Source organism: Urtica dioica, chromosome 6 (assembly GCF_054948205.1).
Source record: "Urtica dioica subsp. dioica isolate 48M chromosome 6, U.dioica_male_clone48M_v1_H2, whole genome shotgun sequence".
Classification (NCBI taxonomy): domain Eukaryota; kingdom Viridiplantae; phylum Streptophyta; class Magnoliopsida; order Rosales; family Urticaceae; genus Urtica; species Urtica dioica.
In genome coordinates this window covers 4,430,155-4,439,810 of record NC_142761.1, presented here as the reverse complement: position 1 = coordinate 4,439,810, position 9,656 = coordinate 4,430,155, and the positions used below count along the sequence as shown (strand labels likewise).

General features: G+C 40.9%; 1 protein-coding gene across 1 annotated transcript; it reads left to right on the top strand.

Moving 5' to 3' along the window:
* The first annotated feature begins 1,326 nt into the window (after positions 1-1,326).
* LOC149393037 (DEAD-box ATP-dependent RNA helicase 10-like) lies at positions 1,327-5,425 on the top strand. Its single transcript, XM_089617586.1, has 14 exons — positions 1,327-1,508; positions 2,066-2,216; positions 2,321-2,444; positions 2,560-2,629; positions 2,904-2,966; positions 3,446-3,520; positions 3,746-3,865; positions 3,985-4,026; positions 4,129-4,203; positions 4,282-4,428; positions 4,502-4,639; positions 4,720-4,831; positions 4,920-5,008; positions 5,117-5,425. The coding sequence occupies exons 2-14, from the start codon at positions 2,081-2,083 to the stop codon at positions 5,234-5,236; spliced, it is 1,311 nt and encodes a 436-aa protein (XP_089473712.1). The 5' UTR covers positions 1,327-1,508; positions 2,066-2,080; the 3' UTR covers positions 5,237-5,425.
* Positions 5,426-9,656: the final 4,231 nt, after the last annotated feature.

Genomic DNA, 9,656 nt, shown 5'->3' with positions numbered 1-9,656 from the left:
TATTGAAACACTGAAAGTGAAAAGTGAGGAGAGCTCAAATTTAGGGAGCCTGGATTAGAAACTTTCTAGAATAGTTTGAAGTTAGGAATAAATGGAAGATTACCATCTAATTGTATTCCGTCATTGTACTCATACTATTGTCTAGTGAAGTTACTCTTTTCACCGAGATTCATATCCCCCCAGAATAGGCGGTTTGACCGAACTTGGTTACCACTCTTGTGTGTTCTATTTCCTTTTTATCTTTACTGTTGTTCTTACTTCTTCTAATAACATCTAACAAGACAACTTAAACAGTTCTGGGCTTTCATAAATGAATAATAAATTTATTAATATTAAACTATAATATATATATATATATATATATATATATATATATATATATATATATATATACACGCGCACACACACACAAACCTGGCTATCGGCACGGAAGTTATCGGGAGGAAGAACTTCCGATTGCTTATTTGGCCTCATTGAAATGACCGTATTCCGTCCATGCGGAAGTGGCATAATGATTTCCATGACATATCGATAATGGTTTTGAAGCATACGGAAGAAATAATTCCGCAGGTTTGTTTTGTTTTTGTTTTTTTTTTTTGTTTTTGTTTTTGTTTTATTAAATCTGGACCGTCCCATATTCAGAATGTCATTAATAGCGACTTAAGTTTTTTTTTTTTTTTTTTTTTCACTTTTTTCCATATTTCCGCTGGCTTACCACTTCCGATAACACGGAAGTTCCGAGCTTAACAGAAAAACTTCCATTTGTGTAGGCGTCGGAAATTTGATTCGTCGGAAACGATTCTTTCGGTACCATCCAATAATCCGCATGACACACACAACATACGATGTACATTTCTTCTTCATTAATTATTATTATTATTGATCGTTTGAATAACTTTAAGATTAGAGATTTTAACATAAATATTAGTAAATCATGTCATTTTTACAAAAATCAACATAAACTTAAAATTTAACAGTTTTTATAATTAAAATAGGAGAAAAAATTATATATTTTTTTTAATAAAAATACTATTTTGTGACCGTTTTCTTATTTTATGACCGATTTATTATGAAATTTCAAAATGTTCACAAAATACATAGTTTAAACTGAGAATTTTTTTATTTCGTAAACTAATTTGTCACGAATTTATGAAAAGTATTATAGTCTGTATAATTTAATTTGTTACAATTAGGGATAGAACTGTTAAATTTGAGCTTCATTCAATTGTATTAGTAATACTGGTCTCAAAATTCTTTTAAGATTATATCAAAAATCAAATAGCTCATCTTAAAAAAAGAAAGTATTATGAGTGTTTACCAAATTACCCATCAAATTAAAACCCTTATTCTAACGCCTCTCTTTGTTTTGTTCTCTTCTCTGTATCAGTTTTTATCACCACACAGCACGATATCGCGCCTCCTTTTTATCATCACTGCACGTCGTTGAACGCCGTCGCCAGAGTCGCCGTCGCAAGTGTACGAGTTGCCTTTTTCTTTCGTCGGCCAAGGTAATATTTTTTTTTTAATTTGCTCATGACATTGTTTGTATGGGTATATATATTGTTTAAAATTGTTTTGGTTGGAATATATTTTTCTTTTCCCTTTAATTGAGTTATTATATTGATTTTCGTTAGGAGTTTAGTGATTCTAGGGTTTTGATTTCAGTTTTTATTTTAGAAAGTGGTTTTGATTGGATTGAACAACCTTGCCGACCATCCATGCGGCGTTGTTCACAAATTTGTAGAGTTTAACTGTATTTGCGATTCGAGTAAAGAGGAATCGACGTTGTTCACATGAATTTGTGTTTAAAGTTAAGTGATTCTAGGGTTTTGATTTCTTTTTTTATTTTTTTTTTATTTTTTATTTTTTATGTTTTGATTGATTTCTGCGGCATTGTTTAGTAGAGTTTAAAAGAGTATTTTTTTTTTTTGTTAAAATTCAAATATTTTTAAGAATGTTTTTTAATTTTGCACACAGAAGCCACAGTTAGTGAATTATCACACATTAAATTTCATGTGCGTTTGAGGAAATTCATGTTTATGTGTTTACTATTTATTTTTATCAGAATACGGACTTGAGAATGGAGGAAGAAATTGGGGAAGTTAAGTCATTCAAGGACTTGGGTGTCTGTGAAGAACTATTGTCGGCTTGTGACAAATTGGGTTGGAAAAATCCATCGAGAATCCAGACCGAAGCGATTCCTCATGCTCTCGAAGGTTAGTTCATCCCTCTCCCTATGATTCAGATTGTTGTTTTTTTTTGGTTTCTGTTTTTGAATTGGAATAATTGAAGTCTGAGATGGTTAATTGAAATCGGATAGGAAAGGACTTGATCGGGCTTGCACAGACCGGTTCCGGTAAAACTGGGGCTTTTGCTCTTCCGATACTACAAGCTCTTTTAGATGCTAAACAAGCGTTCTTCGCTTGTGTGATGTCTCCGACAAGGTTTGGACTCCTTTTTTTTTTTTTTTTTTTTTTTTTTTTTTTTTTTAAATAAAGGTACCGATTTTGATCGCGATTCTGTTTCTAATTTCTATTTTTTAATTCTCTCTTTTTTTAGGGAGCTTGCAATTCAGATTGCAGAGCAGTTTGAAGCTTTAGGATCGGAAATTCACGTCAAGTGTGCCGTGGTGAGTACTTGCTACACAATTACTTGTTCTGAAAGTAACCACCTTTTTTCGTTGTAAAGACTAAGCGCAATTTTCTGGAAAGTCCATGTTTAAATTCCTAAGCGTAGTTGACAAGTGCTTTTGATTATCTTGTATGATGTCGTTTTGATTTTTTTTTATTTTTATGTTTTACTCAAGGGATGGGTGATTCTTTGTAATTAAGTTTAATGGAAGATTTGTTGTTTGGTTTGTATGTTGAGTATTGAACGTTAATGCTTTACCTAATATTCTGTAGCTTGTTGGAGGAGTGGACATGACAGCACAGGCTATCAGCCTTGCCAAGCGGCCTCACATAATTGTAAGAGCGATTTAGAGTTTTAAATCATATTATATGAGATAAGTTTATTTCAATTTGGTCCGATCTAACACGCTATAACTGGAAAATCAGCTGAAGGCCAAAAAAATTAAAATAAAATAAAATAATTTTTTTTTACTTACTAAGCAAGGGTGACACTTTAGACAAACATGAGCCTTATGCCGAATGAGATTTCGGTTTTAACATAAATGATCCTGCTTCTATTTTTTTTTTAATTTTTTTAATTTTAACCAATTTTGTCGAGTATAATTTAATTTTTTCAACTGGTGAATTTCAAAGGCATTACAAACACACTTGTTTACATGTTAAACTAGCATCATAAGGGTACTTTGCTTCCTCAACACTAACCGGAAAATAGAACCAAGATTGTATAGGAAAATGGCAATTAGTTGTCTATGAGATGTCATTTATTAATTTTTTTTTGTAGTATAAGGTTCTTATTATATAATTATATATTTCAGGTCGCCACACCTGGACGGTTAATGGATCACTTAACGAACACGAAAGGGTTTTCTCTTCGCACTTTGAAGTATCTGGTATGGTTTCTTATTCTTCTTATACTAAGTTTTTGCTTCAACCTTTATTATCGTCCTCTTAGAATAATCTTGGTAATTCAGGCTTTGGAATTATTTTTCTGTCCTTTATTACACGAAGTATACTCTTTTTTTTTTTTCACATATTGTTCGATGGATGTTCTTTGTGTTTAGGATGTATTTTTTTTTCCCTTTCCCTAATCACGTCCGACATACAATTCTGAGCAGGTTTTGGATGAGGCTGACAGGTTACTGAATGATGAATTCGAGAAAACCCTCGATGAAATTCTTAATGTTGTACCCCGTGATCGAAGAACATATTTATTTTCTGCGACTATGACCAAAAAGGTGATACATTTTGATGGTTTTACAGAAAGTTTATCTGATTCCTGCTATTTTTCTGATGGGCAGATTAAGAAACACTCAATTTCACTTATCTGTTACTGACTGCACGTGTGTTAATTCAGGTCAAGAAACTCCAAAGAGCTTGCCTAAGGAATCCTGTAAAGGTGCCAAAATTATATTCCACCACTCACACACCGAAATTTCCATTTAATTTTTTTCCCTGACTTTTGAATGCTCATCTTTTAATTTTCCTTTTTGTTTTTCAGATTGAAGCCGCGTCCAAGTATTCAACCGTTGACACGCTAAGACAGGAATATCGCTTCGTGCCCGCTAAACACAAGGTTGAATTACACTAATATAAGTTCTCAGCTCTTCTTGATAAAATGATCTCACATTCAAATACCATTTCTGCCACACAGGATTGCTTTCTACTTCATATTCTTACCACGCGACCCACGTCCACGTCAATGGTTTTCACTCGTACCTGCGACGCGACTCGATTCTTGTCCATAATTCTCACGAATCTTGGCTTCAAGGCTGTTCCCATCAGTGGTCATATGAGTCAGGTATGTTCTTCTTTTTCAACCTCTTTGCAATTTGATTTTTGAATATTTACTCAAGATTAATCCTTTCCCATAGGCAAAGAGACTAGGAGCTTTGAATTTATTCAAGTCAGGTCAGTATAATATACTTGTGTGTACTGACGTGGCAAGTAGGGGACTTGATATCCCGTCGGTCGATATGGTCATTAACTACGACATCCCTACGAATTCCAAGGTCAGTCAGTTTCTGGGCAGACGATATTTATTCTTATCAACTAAAAAAACTTGAAGTACTTAACGAAATGTGGGTCTCAGGATTATATCCATCGCGTCGGAAGAACCGCTCGTGCAGGTCGATCTGGGGTTGCAATCTCTCTTGTGAATCAGTACGAAATCGAGTGGTATATACAGATCGAGAAACTCATTGGTAGGGAATGATTTTTTATTTTAGTTTGGTTGCTATATCTATTTGCGTGAAGAAAAAAACTTTCAATATATATTTTTGTATGTGTTAGGCAAAAAATTACCGCAGTATGAAGCCGAGGAAGATGAAGTGTTGCTATTGTCGGAGCGTGTAGCCGATGCGAAAAGAATAGCCATATCGGTAAAAATATATTTGCTTCTTTATTGTTAAATTAATACTTCATATTAAAGCGTATTTTTTCCCCTACTGGCTGAGTTAATAGTGGCTTATCTGTTTGACTTTTTATAGAAAGTCAAAGAGGGTGATGGCAAGAGGAGGAGGAACAAAGAGGAGGGTGAGTATGGAGCGGAAAATGTGGAGAACTATTTAGGCCAAAAGAAGAAGTTTTCAAAGAAGCAAAGAAGATGATGAGATTATTGAGAGACTATCATCGAGTTTTGTAGTGAGTAATATATATTAGAGAATTTTATTGGAAATTTTAAAGTTTTAGTTTATCTTTGTATGCACATCCGTGGATGGATGGCATTGCCAATTGTGTTAGTAGTTTTTTCCTTGGGAAATGGACATTACTAGTAAAACTCATGTTGCTGCTGTGTCTTTTTTTAACCTGAATGAGGTTATATTATCATATATATATATATATATATATATATATATATATATATATATATATATAGCAATAGGTCCCGGCGTTGCCCGGGAGGTTTGATAAATTTTAATTTAAATAATAATGTGCGAACAGTTTGCAATTGTAGGTTGTCATTTTTTATACTTAAAAGTTCGCATTTTTTTTTACCACTTTTTAATATATATTTAAATCATTTTAATAAAATAATAACTTAGATATAAAAAAATTAGAAATAATAAGTTGTAATTATGAACACAATATTTTTTAGCAATACAAAAATTATGATTAACCAAAACTTTGAATTGTAAAACTATTAATCGATTAATAATAATTTTTATCGTTTTAAAGTTAGTTTAGAGAATTTTTATTTTTAGAGTCGTTTATAGAATTTTCGTTTTTTAGAGTTGTTTATGGAATTTTCGTTTTTAAAAGTTGTTTTTGAAATTTTGTTAAGCGGTTACTTATATCATTTTAAAACTTAAATAGGTATTTTTGAAATTTTTTTTAAAAAAATGAGAATTATTGTAGCATTAAAAAGTGGGTTTTGCTTTATATATATAATAATGTGTATATAATATCTATAACATAGATAATAAAGAGGAGAGCATTTTCAACTTTCACCCACACGCCGCCACGTGGCGTCGCCAGGCGGCGACACGTGGCGGTTTTGTAAAAAAGAATTTATGTATATTGTTTTTTTCCTCCCTCTCTCATCAATATATTTTGTATAATTTTTTTTTATTTTATAATTATAATTACTGATGCTATATTATACTATATCAATAACGTACATTATTTTGAGTGTATATTAGTATATTGTTTTTTTTCTCACTCTCTCGTCAATATATTTTGTATATTTTTTTATTATTTTATAATCATAATTACTGATGCTATATTATACTATATCAATAACATACATTATTTTGAGTGTATATTAGTTTTATATTTTCTTTATTAGATTATCTTTTTTTTTTTCTCTTTGATATTTATTTCTCTTCACCTTATATGTGTCTCCATATTTCATTAGTTCGATTTTTTCGTTTTTTTTTTTGTTTTTTTCCAATCTATTTTGTAATTTTTTTTATATATATTGTTTTTTTACTCCCTCTCACATCAATATATTTTGTGTAATTTTTTATGTATTTTATAATCATAATTACTAATGCTATATTATACTGTGACCCCGTTTGACATAGTTTTGTTTTAAAAAAAATGGTTTTATAAAAAACTTTTTTTTTCAAAAAATGACAAAGTGTTTGGTAAACTGTTTATAAAACAGTTGTTGCTGATAACAAAAACTGATTTAGCGTTTGGTAAATAAATATATTATAGTAAAAAAAACTAAAATAGACATGTCCTAAATAATTAAATAATAATTATTAATATGCTTATTTATACACACACACATATATATATATATATATATATATATATATATATATATATATATATAAATAATATTTTTTGTCGGTCCATTCCGGGTCGACGACGCCCGTGGGCGCCCGCGGGGTCCCATGGCCGAGGGGCCAAAGACCGGTCTCATGAGCTCGGCCTCAGCCTCAGCTCGGCCTCGGGCTCGGCCTCAGCTCGACCTCGGCCTCGGCCTCAGCTCGACCTCGGCCTCATGAGCTCGACCTCGGCCTCAGCTCGACCTCGGCCTCATGAGTTCGGCCTCAGCCTCAGCTCGGCCTCGGCCTCAGCTCGACCTCGGCCTCATGAGCTCGACCTCGGCCTCATGAGCTCGACCTCGGCCTCAGCTCGACCTCGGCCTCATGAGCTCGACTTCGGCCTCATGAGCTCGACCTCGGCCTCATGAGCTCGACCTCGGCCTCAGCTCGACCTCGGCCTCATGAGCTCGACTTCGGCCTCATGAGCTCGACCTCGGCCTCATGAGCTCGACCACGGCCTCAGCTCGACCTCGGCCTCACGAGCTCGACCTCGGCCTCAGCTCGACCTCGGCCTCATTAGCTCGACCTCGGCCTCAGCTCGACCTCGGCCTCATGAGCTCGACCTCGGCCTCATGAGTTCGGCATCGGCCTCATGAGCTCGACTTCGGTCTCATGAGTTCGGCATCGGCCTCAGCTCAACCTCGGCCTCATGAGCTCGACCTCGGCCTCAGCTCGACCTCGGCCTCATGAGCTCGACCTCGGCCTCACGAGCTCGACCTCGGCCTAACGAGCTCGACCTCGGCCTCAGCTCGACCTCGGCGTCATGAGCTCGACCTCGGCCTCAGCTCGACCTCGGACGCATGAGCTCGACCTCGGCCTCATGAGCTCGGCCTCGGCCTCAGCTCGACCTCGGCCTTAGCTCGACCTCGGCCTCATGAGCTCGACCTCGGCCTCAGCTCGACCTCCGCCTCAGCTCAACTTCGGCCTCATGAGTTCGACCTCGGCCTCAGCTCGACCTCGGCCTAACGAGCTCGACCTCGGCCTCACGAGCTCGACCTCTGCCTCAGCTCGACATCGGCCTCACGAGCTCGACCTCGGCCTCACGAGCTCTCGGCCTCATGAGCTCGACCTCGGCCTCAGCTCGACCTCGGCCTCATGAGTTCGGCCTCGGCCTCATGAGCTCGACTTCGGTCTCATGAGCTCGACCTCGCCCTCATAAGCTCGACCTCGGCCTCACGAGCTCGACCTCGGCCTCACGAGCTCGACCTCAGTCTCACGAGCTCGACCTCGGCCTCAGCTCGACCTCGACCTCATTAGCTCGACCTCGGCCTCAGCTCGACCTCGGCCCCATGAGCTCGACTTCGGTCTCATGAGCTCGGCCTCGGCCTCAGCTCGACCTCGGTCTCATGAGCTCGCCCTCGGCCTTAGCTCGACCTCGGCCTCACGAGCTCGACCTCGGCCTCACGAGCTCGACCTCGGCCTAACGAGCTCGACCTCGGCCTCACGAGCTCGACCTCGGCCATCCTATGCTATCCTCGGCCAAGCCTATGTTATCCTCGGCAGCTCGGCCTCGGCCTCAGCTCGACCTCGGCCTCATGAGCTCGACCTCGGCCTCAGCTCGACCTCGGCCTCATGAGTTCGGCCTCAGCCTCAGCTCGACCTCCCCTAAGCTCGACCTCGGCCTCATGAGCTCGACCTCGGCCGCAGCTCGACCTCGGCCTCATGAGCTCGACTTCGGCCTCATGAGCTCGACCTCGGCCTCAGCTCGACCTCGGCCTCACGAGCTCGACCTCGGCCTAACGAGCTCGGCCTCGGCCTCAGCTCGACATCGGCCTCATGAGCTCGACCTCGGCCTCATGAGCTCGACCTCGGCCTCATGAGTTCGGCCTCGGCCTCAGCTCGACCTCGGTCTCACGAGTTCGGCCTCGGCCTCAGCTCGACCTCGGCCTCAGCTCGACCTCGGCCTCATGAGCTCGGCCTCGGCCTCAGCTCGACCTCGGCCTCATGAGCTCGACCTCGGCCTCAGCTCGAACTCGGCCTCATGAGCTCGACTTCGGCCTCATGAGCTCGACCTCGGCCTCAGCTCGACCTCGGCCTCATGAGCTCGACCTCGGCCTCATGAGTTCGGCCTCTGCCTCATGAGCTCGACTTCGGTCTCATGAGCTCGGCCTCGGCCTCAGCTCGACCTCGGCCTTAGCTCGACCTCGGCCTCATGAGCTCGGCCTCGGCCTCAGCTCGACCTCGGCCTCATGAGCTCGACCTCGGCCTCAGCTCGACTTTGGCCTCATGAGCTCGACCTCGGCCTCAGCTCGACCTCGGCCTCACGAGCTCGACCTCGGCCTCACGAGCTCGACCTCGGCCTCACGAGCTCGACCTCGGCCTCACGAGCTCGACCTCGCCCTCACGAGCTCGGCCTCGCCCTCATGAGCTCGACCTCGCCCTCATAAGCTCGACCTCGGCCTTAGCTCGACCTCGCCCTCACGAGCTCGACCTCGGCCTCACGAGCTCGACCTCGGCCTCAGCTTGACCTCGACCTCATTAGCTCGACCTCGGCCTCATGAGTTCGGCCTCGGCCTCAGCTCGACCTCATGAGCTCGCCCTCGGCCTCACGAGCTCGACCTCGGCCTCACGAGCTCGACCTCGGCCTCACGAGCTCGACCTCGGCCTCACGAGCTCGACCTCGTCCTCAGGAGCTCGACCTCGGCCATCCTATGCTATCCTCGGCCAAGCCTATGTTATCCTCGGCCACCCTATGCTATCCTTGGCCGAGCCTAGGCTATCCTCGGCCAATGGCCGAGCCTATGTTATCCTC

Bases quoted from the DNA above. Each gene is read 5' to 3' on its own strand.
- LOC149393037 (XM_089617586.1), top strand. From the start codon at position 2,081: ATGGAGGAAGAAATTGGGGAAGTTAAGTCATTCAAGGACTTGGGTGTC. The intron at 2,967-3,445 runs GTAAGAGCGATT...TATATATTTCAG, and splicing joins CCAAGCGGCCTCACATAATT to GTCGCCACACCTGGACGGTT. The intron at 4,832-4,919 runs GTAGGGAATGAT...TGTATGTGTTAG, and splicing joins ACAGATCGAGAAACTCATTG to GCAAAAAATTACCGCAGTAT.